This window comes from Aethalodelphis obliquidens, unplaced genomic scaffold, assembly GCF_003676395.1.
Source record: "Aethalodelphis obliquidens isolate GAN/ISIS:26980383/991018 unplaced genomic scaffold, ASM367639v1 scaffold70, whole genome shotgun sequence".
Classification (NCBI taxonomy): Eukaryota; Metazoa; Chordata; class Mammalia; order Artiodactyla; family Delphinidae; genus Aethalodelphis; species Aethalodelphis obliquidens.
In genome coordinates, this window is record NW_020838014.1 from 6,242,634 (window position 1) to 6,257,468 (window position 14,835).

At 41.6% G+C, this 14,835-nt stretch overlaps 1 protein-coding gene across 1 annotated transcript in view; it reads right to left on the reverse strand.

The window, feature by feature from the left end:
• Positions 1–14,835, reverse strand: part of SPAG17 (sperm associated antigen 17) — a 218,300-nt gene that overhangs the window by 139,540 nt on the left and 63,925 nt on the right. Inside the window, 6 exon segments of the mRNA XM_027091011.1 lie at positions 398–510; positions 720–807; positions 2,004–2,165; positions 6,246–6,427; positions 8,170–8,364; positions 9,870–10,056. Coding sequence (XP_026946812.1) covers positions 398–510; positions 720–807; positions 2,004–2,165; positions 6,246–6,427; positions 8,170–8,364; positions 9,870–10,056 — 927 coding nt within the window.

Here is a 14,835-nt window from a genome sequence, read left to right on the forward strand (position 1 = left end):
AAAAAAAAAAAAAAAAAAAAAAAAAAAAAAAAATCTACAAGTGTAAAAGTAATGTTAAATGCAGTTGAGGACCATTTACCACCCCACCCACCTGCCCAACTCTGTTCTCTTTCATTAAAACAACACCTGATAGTTTTAAAGATATGCCTACCAAAACTTCAGCGAATGTTATATAAAATCATTCCAAAATGTAGCAAGAAAAAGAGGATTGAAGCTGATAAAGCAGATTTTAGCTTTATCTAAAATGTTCTAATCTTTGCAAAGAAGAATGCATTCAGGTATTATGAGCGTAATTTTAAAACAGTTAAAAAACAAAAAAACCAGAAGCAAAGAGAGATGAAGTGATTGACTCAAGGTTGCCCACCTGGGAAGAAAGCTTCAGCGTGTATCCACTTACCTGTTCCAGCATACAATGCAGTATCAAGGGCACAGAAATGAATTCTTCTGGAATTGGATTCAGCAAATCATTGTAATATCGCATGTCTACTTCATTTGTGATGACGGAAGCCACTGTAAAAGATACAAAATACCACTGTTCAATTAAGATGTGTTCTCCATTTCTCCCATCAAAATTTCATCCACAGATTCAAACTCTGATCATGCACTGATAAATGTAGGATCTTGAGGTGGAAAGAGATGTGAAAGCGACACCAAGGACAGTCACTCCTCAAAGCACCAGCTCCTGGCACTGATCCTCCAGCAACAGGTTTCATACATGCCTGGTGGTGGTGGTGCAGCTGGACCTTGCAGCTCTTCATATTGTTGTGTTTTCTTCTTTCCAGGGGTTACAGCAACAGTTTGTGGGGGCTAAAATAAGAATAATTAAAAAAACAATTGAAACATCCAGCTGAGAGATGCTTTCATCCAATGCTGGTATGATGGGACTCTGACGGGATTCCGGGATTCTGAGATTGTATGATTATGTTCACACCACAAAATCATTTGCTAATATTAGGATCAAATAAATGGGTTTTGTCTGAGGAAGGAAAGAAGTTAATGAAAACTGAAAAGAAGTTTTCAGTTTTTCCTAACAGAGCCCACTGAGAAATTTCCAGGAAAGAGATGGGAAGATGGGGCATCTTCTCTTCTCTTCTGTGTCACTCCGGGGTGACACAGAATCATGCCATTCTCCCTCTAAGAATCCTTCAACGGTTCTCCCACAACCTTCAGGATAAAACCCAAACTCTTGAGCTCAGCACCAAAGAACATTCTGGCTCCCGCCTTTCCAGCTCGTGTTGCTGCTCTCCACTTTGCATGTATCACCTGGGAGCACTGCCGTACCCCGTGGTGTGGTCCTGGACGCAATACTTCTTTACTTTGACCTCCATGTCTTTGTACATCTTTTCCCCCTTCTTGAAAATACCACTCTGTCCCTCTCCCCAGTCAGGTTTTGCCCAAGCAATTCAGCCTCAGCCTTCAGCACATCACTTACCCTGCCTGGTAACATCTTCCCGACTCCCGTCTCTCCATCCCACTCTGCTCAGGAGAGGTGCCCTATTTATAGCTTCTCCTGCAAGCTCAGCTGACTGTCCTCACAGTGCTCATTATGCTAAACTGAAACCACCTTTGCCTTGACTGCCATTTCCCCTTTAAAGGTTAACCACAATGAGGAGGACAGAGGATGGGTCTTGTTCATTATAGTATCGCCAGCACCTGGTACAGTGCCAGCACAGGGTAGGTGCTAAAATAACATGGTGATTAAGTTATCAGTAGCCCTCCTTGTTCCAGATGCTATTTATCGCTCCATGGCTGAAAAGTGGGTTCTATCATCCCCTCTGTGTGTGGCAGGTAGTTGGGGGTTTCATAAAGCTCCCATCACATGGATGCCCTTTAATGCTGTGCCTGGGGGCCTGGATCCCACCCTCACCCATTAAATCCCAGCAGGCAGTGTTCCCTTGCTACCAATATTTATGTGATTTTTTTTCTTCATGTTTTATAAATGTGAAAATTAAGTTGTTCAGCAAATCATTCGGCCAGCTAAAGACATTCTCGCATATGCCTACCTCAGAAGTCAACGTAGCTTCTAAGATAGGTTTCTCACTAACCACCTGTGGGACGTTAATAAGCTGCATGTTTTCCAAATAGTGCTGGTGCTGCCTTTTCCAATCCAGGCTGTCGTACATCAAACAGGCAATATTTTCAAAAATGTTGGTGCCCAATTCCAGCTACAGGTGAGAGAATTCATGACAATTAGTCCTTAGTTTCATGTTATTGGAATCAGATGCATGATTTGTATCTCCCTTATAGCCAAACCTATCACTTTTTACCGGGAAGTCCTTCCCCAGCTGGTCCCCAAACCACTGAATCCCAGTCATGGTGACCAAGTCTTCATTTGCTGAACGCTTTGGGCCCTTCTTGTTCACCACAATGCAGACTGTTCCCTTTGGAGGGCCTATGGCTGCCTAGTATTGTTAAGAGCCTAATTAATGCTTCAACAAGGTGAAAAGTGCCCTATTCATTCATGTCAGCAATGTGGCCTATTTTCTAGGTATGTCCATTCCTAAAGCAACTCATTAGATAGGTAATTTCCATATCCTCAGCCCAAGACAAGCTCTTGCTTGGCGACAGACACAAGAATCGCAATGGCAATCACCCGGCTTTGCACACCATCCCCACGAGTCCACTGCAGTATGTGTGCAATCAGGATTTCTTCCTTTCCTCACCTGTGCTACCTTTAGGGAAAAAACCCTAAGACGTCCTAGTAGACTAGTACTACCATAACACCCACAAGGTTTATGATCTGGCAAGTGGGTGATGGATCAGATACCTCTATTACCTAGGCTTTCATTTCCAGAAGTGGAAAAGCACTGTTGGTTAGCACTAGGCGTGTCTGCTTGAAAGCGAAGAAGGATTAAATAGGCTCCTCCTATGTCCCAGCCGCAGTGGTAAGGTAGAGAGAGAAAGCACCTGGTGGGAGCCAGCGAATCACAGTCTGGCGTGAGACCAGTGAAGTGTCAAACCTCGCCCATCCTCACAGCACAGCTGTCAGTCTGGACTTCACGTGTCCCCGCTAAGACTGAGAATTCTTCAGTTAATATCAGCTTCAAACTGATATTCTTTGCCCACATTCTGGCATATAAACACATTTTTGTTTGTTTGTATTTATAAGAAATACAGTAAAAAACTTCTGCCCTATTATCCCTTAGGGTAACTAGCTAATTTCTTTTTAAATCAAATAGCAACTCGCATGTTAAAAGCCAGAAAATTATTTCAGCAACCAAGGGCTTGACTTGAAATGTTGCAGATGTCGTTCATAGGCAGTTAGTGCTTCTTGATGGGCATTTATTTGATATAAAGCTTTCGTTACCTGGGTTCAGCAGAAATACAGCTTGCCTGCTTGCAGCCAAGGGTACTAATGCTTTCCTTCTTCCAGAGAGGAAGAAGGACTACAGCTACTTGGCTGGCTCCTGGCTTGGATATGAGGCCATTATCAACTTACAGATATAGCTGAGAGTGGGATACTGTGTATCTACACCATGCATTTAAGCTACGGGTATTACAAATAGGTTTATTGCTTTTATATTTCGTAAGTAATCCCAAGTTTAAAATGAATTTTGATCTTCAGTATTAAATCCAATGGCCTTTTCTTCTGTAACCCAAGTCTATTACTCAATTGCTTTCAAGGCTTTCTTTCCCCGTCATCCTCCATGCTGGGCTGTTCAATCACAAACCATACCTTACAGAGGCATGCCTTGACCTAAAAGTCTCCTGCAGTTGGACCCAGACTGCAGCCCCGGTGTGAAGGAGATGTTCAATAAATATTTGCAAAGTGACCGATAGAAGATCGGTGTGTCCAGTTGGGCAGCAGAGCTAAATGTCTCATTCCTCACTTACCTTCACGGCCCAACTAGAGACCCTAGACATTAATCCTCTAGTTCTGAAGTCAGTGTTTCAACGAAGCTGATACTATTTTTTTCAACATGAAATTTATGAACTTTAATTGCCATTTAAACTCTTCCACTCTATTTTTAAAAAGGAAAATATAGTCACATTTACTGTCTTTAAAAATGGAGGGATTAAAATCTTCTGATGAACACTAAGTTGTTAACACTGGAATAAGAAACAGGATGCTGGGAATGGTGCTGGGTCTCTTGGAGCTGCAATTGTGTGCCTTGCTGTTCACATCTATGTACTGATGATGCAACAGAATGTCTTCTACCTTGGGCTCAATGCACATCAGCTATTCTCAGTCTATGCCTGGGGAGTAACTAAGACACATGGAAGGCAGCTCTAGTTAGAGCAGGAGCAAAAGGTTCTCGGTTTGAGGCTGCCTTAGAAGACTCTTGGTATTGCCTCCTCTGAATTAGGATTCAAGATACGTATGGCTGGGATCTCCTATGCCTTATTGAACCAAAACTGCATATAAGTTCTTTACAAGGTATGTGGCCAGAACTTGGCCCAAATGAGAGAAGGACTGTTTCCACAAAACTTAAACTTGTGGATGTGGGTTTTTAAGTTAGGCATATATTTATATGTTCTCGGGAGAAGAGCTGGTCTATTGTAGAGCAAGAGTAGAAAGCTATCTTTCAGATGGTGTTTCGGGATCCCAGGGATATGGCCTCTTTCTCAAACATATCTCACGTTTGCTGGGCATAATCTGGAATTCCAATAAAATAGGATGGAATAGTCATAGTATGACGGTACCTGGTATGCCAGTATCTCTGGGATAGAGAAATACGGCCCAACTTAACACAAAGTAGTAGAGGACAGATGGACTCTTTTCTGAGCTCAGGCTTAGAGGCAGGGGAGTGAAAGACAAAGCAGGAAAGAGGAAGATATCTAGATGAAGGAGTGGGACGACACAAAGCAAAGGGAGTCCACAGTAACCAGTTTTGCCTACAACAAGCTCTGCCTTCAGCCACAGCTTTTCTATGTTCAGCATTGTTTCCACATATAGGTCAAGGCTTATCTTTATTCTTACTATTGCCAAGGTATCAGACTTAAGTGTTCTGTTTCTACGTGGTGACATCTAACGCCTTATGTTGACAGTCTTTGTAACTCAAACTGATCTCTCCATTGCTACTTATTCAAATCCTGTCCATCCTTCAAGGTTCAGATCTAGGCTTCCCTCCTCGGTGTTTTCATTTACTTCACCCAGTGCGCATCCATTTCAAGGTAAAAGAATCAGGGACTCTCATAGTGAGAACTGTCCATGCTCCAATCCATGACCGTGGGCAGCCTACCCTTTGTCTCGGAAACTGCTCCAGGCTTTGATGTCATTCTCCTCCTCTTAGACAGCCAGGTTTGGTTCTTTGTTTGGCAGCCACCCACAGTCATTGCCCACAGACACCTATCCCCCTGCTCCACCCTGCTTTTCCCAGCTCCCTTCACGGCATACTTTATGTGGTCCATCTCCAAGACTCTGCTTTCAGTTCAATTCCCTTTAATGCTGATATATATCACCCTGCAAGGGATTCAACACTCCTGGGCCCCTGTTTGTTGGGACAGGGGGTCAACCAGGAAGAGACCGGAGAGGTCTCTTTTTTTACAACAGGAAGCATGGATAACTTCCCCAACAATGATAGCTAACATTCTTTTGAAAAACACCCTCATGTATTTAGCATTTGTTACTTTTCAAAGCATCCCATGTCTTCTTTTTCTGAATTAACAGGAAACTTAGAGTGTGTTTCACATAACACATAGGCGCGTGGCACCTTGAACCCTGCCTCTCTGTTTCACGGTTTTGGTCTTGCCTCTCTGCGAGCACCTCAATAGCAGGGGCCAATAAATACTCTCAGGAAATGTCTACTAACTGTTGGGCTGGGGTCAAGTCATTCTATTAAGATAGACCTTGCTAGGAAAATACATGAAAAATACAATTCTGGCAATAAAAGCAAGGGCCTAGAAGAACAATGTTTTGAACTGATACATAAAAAAAAAGACAATGTAATTTGACAAACTGTAAAATTTACTCTTTTCACAATTAATGTATATTAAGACTCTACTGCCTAGAACATTGTTAAGGTATGAAGCAAAGCCACATCACCAAATAAAATAATTACCATCCTTTATCTTCATCTCATCTTATTCCTTTGTCATTAATTCATACACTATAAGCTGAAGGATCAGGCTATAGCCATTATTGGATGTTCAGTGTGATCGCTGTCGTGAAGGTAAAGGAACCTAGCACAAAGCCTTCTCTGTAGACAGTGATTAATAAATATCTGTGGAATGAACGAATGGAGCAAATGCAACCACAGTGTCACGTGTTCAAACCAGTCACTCTCATTAATGCGTGTACTAACCAACATCTCACTGTCCGACCAGTCGCAAGGAAACTTGTCAGCCTTGACCATGTATTCAAGCCGAGCGACATCAAAGAGATTTGTTTCCGGTTTCTCATTATTCAGGATTGGTTCCAAGTACTTCCAGAAGATTTCAAGTTCTTTTATGTCGTTCTCTTTCTTCAATTTTTCAGCTTCTATATCTAATAAGAGCAACATGTTTATACTACAAAATGAGAGTGTCGAATTTCTTCCCACGTTAAGTGTTTGTGGTGAGTCATATGCATTGCATGATGTCTGTACAGTACCAGAAAATGCAAATAAAGAAATGTAATTTTGAGAAGTGTTTGGACCTAGACTATATAATTAAACATCAGAGGATTTTACTCCTGAAATTGTTATTTACTATGAGCTTTTTCCACCCCTTTATTTTATAGTTGAGGCCCAGAAAGATTATAAGGTCACACACTTGGGGAGCTAAAAATGGCCAATACTTCCATAACTCTGAGATTGTATCTATATAGGAGCAGTTTTTCTGCCAGATCCCTTTTTGACTATTTTAACATTTGTTTGCTGCATAACTGGTTAGGAATGCAGTCGATCCAGTTCTCCTTCCCATGTGGGTAAAAACAGACTGGATCCATGATTTCTGCTTCAGTTAACTTTTGGTCACATTGAAATAGCTACTGGCTTCTCTGGGCATTTGTGCTCTGACTGTATAAAATAATGACAGTTTTCCATAAAGTTACACTTGAAAATTTGTCTGACATGGTTTGGTTTTTCCATCTATAACTAAATAGGTTCTAATACTAAGATCTCACTGTTCTACTGTAAAGTCTCTTTTTCTACGATTTTATTTTTATATATTAAATATTTTTAACAGAAAGACTATGGAGCTTGTGCAGCATTTTCTCACTGACTTGAATAATAAGTTATTGAATGTTACAACTAGGCTTTGAGATAGAAATAGCTAGGTTTAACTCTCAACTCTTTTACATAATAGCTGCCTCTAGACAGAATCGTTTCTGGTAAAATGGAAATAGTAAAACATACTTTCGAGGGTTGTCATGGAAACTACACGAATCAACACACTGAAAGCCCTTAGCATTGAGCCCAGTCCCAAGGCCTGTGCCCAATAAATGGTAGCTATTATTATTATCAGGGGTAGCCATTTCTAACCTGGAACAGCAATTTAAAAAATATGGTGTTATAGAAATCCGGATGTGGCTGTATAGGTTACAAAGCCCTGTGAAAGGATATTACTAATAAATAACAAAAAATCGCAATAGCATGTGGCAAAAAGAGCTTGGACTTCCAGGTCACACAGGCTTATATTGCATCCTAATTTTACTATCTGAAGTAGACAGTAGACTTTGTTCCCATCCCACAGAGGGAGTCTAGTACAATTCCCTTAGGTGAAGACCCTGAGGTCTGAATAGTAGTGCAGAATAGTAGTGTAGTGGCTGAATAGTAGTGTAGGTGGGACTACATCCCACAGCTTCCTGGTCTAAAGCCTGGGAGATAAGCGTCCCCTCTGACTTATCAGAATAAGCCAGTAGCAAATCGGAGCAAGAATCCAAGGCTATGACCTCCCTTGGGCCATTTGGTGACTGTGGCTTCTGGCAGAATAGATTATCTACGGATGATCCATCCCACTCATGCTTTAGGTAAAAGTCATAGAGGAAAATTCCTGAGAAATGTAGTTGGATAACCAAGTCTATGCTCTCTGTGGCTCCACAGGGATAGAAACACGGGGTATGATTTGAATTTGCAAAATTTACAACACCTGGCTAGTGCAAGTGGCATAAATAGCAACTCAAAGTCTCGAAAGGATTTAATAATGTATGTCTTGTATGACTATGCTTTGGGCAGAAAATTGTATTTGTACTTTAAGGACAGTGGGTAACACTGAAGGATTCAGTAAGTTGTGTAGCAGACTGCATACCTTCTGGCCGAAGAAAACCTTCCTGCTGCTGGCTAACTGCTGCCAGGTGTGTCTGCAGAGGTTCATAATTCTCTGATGATATTTTAATCACGCTGCTTATGGGAATGCCGAGCTCAGTCATGATCGCTAATAACTGAGGACTGTTGAAGCCCACAACTATAATGTAATGCTGGGCACCGTCATCTGGCTCATCGTCTGTTCAAAATACCGTAGAGAAGAGCAGCCGTCATTTTAAAAGAGAACAGGTTGCACTCAGCCAGTTCAATGGCTCTATACATTATGCATGCGTTTATCATCCCTCGGGCTCGCCAAAAGCAGTCCGGTTGGCTGGAATGCAGTCATGTTGACTGGTTTTCATTATTGCCCTTCCAGTAAGAAGGCTGTGGCCATTTTACAAAATATTAAATCACTTTTGCAAATGAGACATAGGCGTAATAGGAGGACAAACATACAGAGGGCCTGTCGTCATGGAAAATGTGTGCTTGGGTATTTCTAAAAAAAAAAAAATGTCTAGGCTGTAATTTTTCTTGGTTCTAATCTCTTTTGAGCAACATCTGGCTTTACTCCTGAATTACAAGTAGCTGCAGCTTTGTGGTATTTGATATGCGGAGGTGTTTACAGAAGAGGGAAATATTGAATATGAACAAACTCCCTCCCAAAGCATACTGTGTGTTTATGCCAATAGGTGTGCATGCTGAGTATGGGTTATGTGGCAACTATATAGTTATTGCATTCAAGTTAAAAAATAGATATTGCTCACTTTCCTAAAATTTTTCTCCTCAATTTTGTCCTGGCTATACTGTTCTATAAGTGTTAAAACATGAGTTTATATTAGAACGTGAGATTCTGGGGGGTGAGAATAATTGTTGTACTTTAATATCAATACTAGATGGTAGACGAAAACATTACGTCTCACAATGGTTCATCAAGATCAATTTAAGAATAGAGAAACAGATGCACAAACTTTTGATCTTCAAGTAGTGATTTTTCTTCAGCTACTAAAACAAATCAGTATTGATACTGCTCACGGAATCCATAATATAATTGCTTCTGTGTCTAGTGGGTTTAGAGCAGAGATATATTAGGGGAGTCAAACTGTCAAAGGATGTGGAGAGGTGCCGCCTCATTTAAATACGATGCAAATAAAAAACAGTAGTTCCACTTGGGTTCATGGGAAGGTGGCAATGAATTACTCATAGCTGCCCAAGTCAAATAATGTTTTTTATATCAATACTCTAAATGAAAGAGAATTCTGGTTGTTCTATCTAGGACAGATAGTGGGAGAAGCTGAGGTCAGGAAGCTACGTGCTCTGAGTCACAAATTAACAGGTCTGATTTTATTACCACTGTATTACACTCGTGACAATAATCACTTTTTACTTTGCCTTATAAGTGTTTCTGATTTTCTCAAATGTTCCCAACAAGATAGTAAGCTCCTCGGTGGCACAGTCAGCTAGTTAATTCATCTTTTATCTGTACTATGAAAATGCGCCTATAGCAAGACACATGCTAAAGAAATATTGCCTGAAAACAAAAATGAATTGCAAATAGAAATATTTTTCTATTAGGGTGTCATGGGGAGTATAGGATTTATGCTTTTAAAAAGGTGAAAAGGCTGGGGAAGATTAAGCATAGTGGTTGGAATGATTTTTCAAGTTTGTAGGTCATCAGGCAAGAAGTGAAAGGAGCATCTTACTGACCAATGTAATGTTTGGTGTGATCCTCTTCTCCCCTTCTTACTAACTGGGTGGTCTTTTTTACTGCTGTGTTTGCCTCAGGCTGGTCCTTTCCCTTTCCTTTGGCAACCGTGGCAATTGGGGACTTTTTTTCCTTGAGAGATTTTGCTCTCCCTTTATCCTTTTCTACCTTAAATCTGTCTTCTATCACCTGGAAAGACAGAATACTTTTGATTAAACCATAGAGTGAGCAGGTAATGGCTTCTCTACTGTCAGGTAAATTAAATCTTTATTTCATTCACTCACTCCTTTACTCCCTGATTCATTCTTCAAGCCAGGATAGTGGAGATTCCAGGTTGAGCCTAAGCTGTGAGAAGGCACATCAAACACAAAGACCAGAGGGGTGGATGCTAGGAGACTGTCACACACACACACATCTTTCTGGAAGGGAATTCATCTTAAAGGAGCCCCCCCCACCCTTGGCCTAATAAACAACTTCAGTTAGTGGCTGGCAGGGAGAGTGGTGGATTCTGAGTACATTGTGATGGCAGGGACTTAGGTTTATCAAGTAGCCTAACCCTGGGGTCTCTATCTGGGTCTAACAAAGGTTTTCTTTTCAAACAATTGCCAAAACCTTTGTACATTACGTCATAATGTAATTACACTTTCCATTCATGTGTTATGAATACATATAGGTTGAGTTCATTGAAATGACGTGGTAGTATTGGACCATACAGAAGATCCAGAATATGCTTACGTTATTTATTTTTCCCATGTTCAACAAAACTGGGCACAAAAATAACTAAACTAAATTACTGCAGCAACATTGGGGGTTCTGTGTTTTCCTGAGGTCGTGAAACCAAATTTGAAGAACTCAGTCCTAAGACGTTAGAGACAAGGAAAGTAGAAGATATATTGCTTTGGCACCAAGCTAACAGAAGGTAGCACAGGAGGGGAGAGGAGCGTCTGCCTCCTCTATGTGGCTTCTGGGTGTTGATGTTTCCAGAGAACCCAGTTTTTGGTTTCTTTTTAATCTTTTTCACCCCTCCTCGTGGCATGTGGGATCTCCGTTCCTCAACCAGGGATTGAACCCACGCCCCCTGCAGGAGAAGCGTGGGGTCTTAACCACTGGACTGCCAGGGAAGTCCCAAACCCAGTTTAGCTGTAGCACCCGGAGGAAGCATCAGAGGTGCCCATGGACCCTCCGTGCCTGCCTGGCACCTGTGGCTCCAGTGGTGGGGAAACTCGACTTCCCCACCACCTGCTCCTCAACAGAGGGAAATATCAGTGGAGGCTGCAGATGTCACTAATAGCCTTGGATAGAGGCAGCAAGGAAAGCACAAGGTAAAGTACAGAAGTATGAAAAGCCCCAGTGTTTCTCTCTGTGCCAGATACAAATTGGCCCATAAAAAGGGTTGGCATGTGCTAATGCATATATATGGAATCTAAAAAAATGGTACTGATGAACCTAGTGGCAGGGCAGGAATAAAGACACAGATGTAGATAACGGACTTGAGGACACAGGGGGGAAAGGGGAAGCTGGGACGAAGTGAGACAGTAGCATTGACATATATACACTACCAAATGTAAAATGGATGGCTAGTGGGAAGCTGCTGCATAATGCGGGGAGTTCAACTCGATGTTTTGTGACCACCTAGAGGGGTGGAGTAGGGAGGGTGGGAGGGAGGCTCAAGAGGGAGGGGATATGGGGACATGTGTATACATAGAGCTGATTCACTTTGTTGCACAACAGAAACTAACACAACACTGTAAAGTAATTATACTCCAATAAAGATGTGAAAAAAAATAGGGTTGAACTCTATTCCCTTGAGCTCCTACTCTACAGGGGAAGAAAGAGAAAAAAGCACATGAACAGAGAAACAAAAGCATGACTGACGATTTTCATGAATTTTATGAAGGATAAAACCCAATGTAGTAATAGACACACAATTCGCCACTCACTAGTAAGCTGGTGATGGAAGGCCTCTGAGGGAGTGACATTTGAGTGAAGACCTGAACGATGAGAAGCATCCGTGTGAGAAGCAGGGGAAAGGTGAAGTGTGTGCCAGAGGCCCTGAGTTATAAAGGAGACGGGTATGCGCAAGGAACTGAAAGGAGGTGAGTACAGCAGGAGAATAGTGGGCAAGGGAGAGAGTGGCCAGGATGAGGCGGGGAAGGTAGGGCATGGGCCAGGTCATCCAGCGCTTTGGTGGGGGCTGGTTCACAAGTTTATATTTTATTAAAAATGCATTGGAAAGACCATAAAGGGTTTAAATGGAGGACTACTGTGATTTTGCAAGATAGGAAACCAGAAGACCAGTAAGGAAACTCTAGCGATAGTTCAGATAAGACCTAACAGTAACTCAGTTTAAAGTGTTGGTAGAGTGGAGAAATGTAGATGGATTTAAGATATATTGTGGATGTTGAAAGTACAGGGGTTGAAAGATTAGAGACAAGGAATGAAGGAGGAGGCAACAACGATAATGCTCTGGATTTAGTTTGAATAACAAGTTGGTTAATGGTGCCACTCACAGAGACAGAAGCATTGGAGTGAGAAATAATTTTTACTCAAGGTGGGCAGACTATTCAGAAAGATCTTGTTAAATCCGAGATGCTCCTGAGATGACAAGGAGACAATTGAATACACATGTTCTTCTCTCAGAAGAGAGATGTGGCTGGAGTTACAAATTCAGGTGTGGGTAACATAGAGATAGTAGTTAACTGCTCGGGAAGAGATAAGACCCCCTGGGGAAAGAGGTCTCAAGAAATATGAGAATTGAACCTGGCATCATGCTGGAAACTCCAATACTTACCAACTGGGTATAGGAGGGGATGTGGGTAAAAGAGAGAAGTGACTTAGAAGGTAGGAAAAATTACAGAGTATGCAGCTAGAGAACCAAGGGACTGAAGAGTATGGGTAGTTATAGGCGACATTATGGGAGCAGTTATGGTGGAGTGTGGAGGTAGTGAACACAGAGGCAGGAACAGTTGAGTGACCACTTGTGTGGACAATGGTTTCAAGAAGCTTCCTTGTGAGCACTATGCACAATAGCCAAGACATGGAAACAACCTAAATGTCCATCAACAGATGAATGGATAAAGAAGATGTGGTGCATATATACAGTGGAATACTACTCAGCCATAAGAAAGAACGAAATGCCATTTGCAGTATGGATGGACCTAGAGATTATCATACTAAGTAATGTAAGTCAGAAAGAGAAAGACAAATACCATATGATATCACTTATATGTGGAATCTAAAATATGGCGCAAATGAACCTACCTATGAAACAGAAACAGACTCATGGACATAGAGAACAGACTTGCGGTTGCCAAGGGGGAGGGGGTGGGAGAGGGAGGGAGTGGGAGTTTGGGGTTAGCAGAGGTGAGTTATTATATAGAGAGTGGATAAACAACAAGGTCCTGCTGTATAGCACAGGGAACTAGAATCAATATCTTTTGATAAACCATCTTGGAAAAGAATATTAAAAATGCATATATATATGTATAACTGAATCACTTTGCTGTATAGCAGAGATTAACACAACATTGTAAATGAATTATACTTCAATAAAAAAGTAAAAAACAAAACTAATGTAAATGCATTAAAAAAAAGAAAAAGAGAACAGTCTTTAAAGAAAAAAAAAAGATGTTTGCTTGTAAAGGGGAACTGGGGGACCTGAGATTGTTCAGTGGATGAGTGGGCAGAAGGGGAGTATAACGTCGTTATGCACGTATGTAAGTAAAGTCAGGAGATATTGTGTTTTCAGGCTGATGGAATGATCCATCAGAGAGGGGGACATTGAAAACATGGGGGAGACTAAAGTCCTTGAGGAGAAAAGATGGGATAAGATGAAGAGAATGTGTCAATAACTGGACTTTGATAGGAAGAAAGGCAATTTCTCAGTTTAATGAAAGGAGCAAAGAGGGGATGACTGGCTGGGTGTAGGTGCAAGAAAGAGTGAGGTCTTGATGGTGTTGGGGGAATGTTTCAATGTTTTCAAGTCAAGGATGAGGCAAGGTTACCAACTCAAGATGGGCAGGTATGAGGTAGGAGGTTTGACTAGAGAAGATAATGTGAGTCATCTCAGAAAGTGGGAGAGCAAGCTTACTGAAGAAAGATGGTAGAACTCTCTGCCAATGTGGAGAGCTTATTGGAAATTTTGAGATTGTTCACTGAAAATGAAACCAGAGCCCAAATCAGTGCCCCTGACTCCAATCAACTCGGAGGTACTGGTAAGACTCGTGCAAGTAGGCGCTCTCCCAGCCACACCTTGGATCAAGGTGAGTCCACTAGAGGGAAAAACACCAGTGCAGCTGTGAGGTGGACAGCTGGCCTCACCACAGAGAAGTCCCAACTTGACCAAAAAAAATCTGCCAGAAACTTCTACAGCTATCATTTGAAATAAAATCGCAGGGTGATCTTTAGAACTGAAAAGAAGAAACTGTTTTAGATTAAATTATTCTAAAGTTCACTTTCATTCATTTCATTCAACTTTATACATGCATTCATATTCCACCATTCCAAAAAACACTTCCTGACTGCAGTGGACATTTGTGTCCCAGTAAGGTAGTAAAAGGGCCCTCTGGCCCTGCAGGCTCTCCTAGGTGGGGTGTAGGACCTGTGCAGACACATAGCTCTCATTCCTTTGGAGTCTCTCTAGCAAAGATTGGGTTCTACAAGGTAAGCAACTTCCTGAGCCCTTTCTCCTGTAAGTTTTCTTAGGATCCTAGAGAAAGCAAGGCTGATCACAACCAAAATTTCAAAGTAAGTGGTAACTTAGCAGAGACACTGCTATACAGTATGATACGTGCTTTCTAGACGTCATTATCTTTAATTTGTTCTCACAAAGCAACATGCCAAATGGGTAATTATTCCCATTGTATAAATTAAGACCCACAGTTTCCCTCACAAGCACACAGCTGTGGTAGAGACACAAGTTGGTGTGACTCCAAACCTCAAACTCATTTTATTTCCATGGTTCTCCTG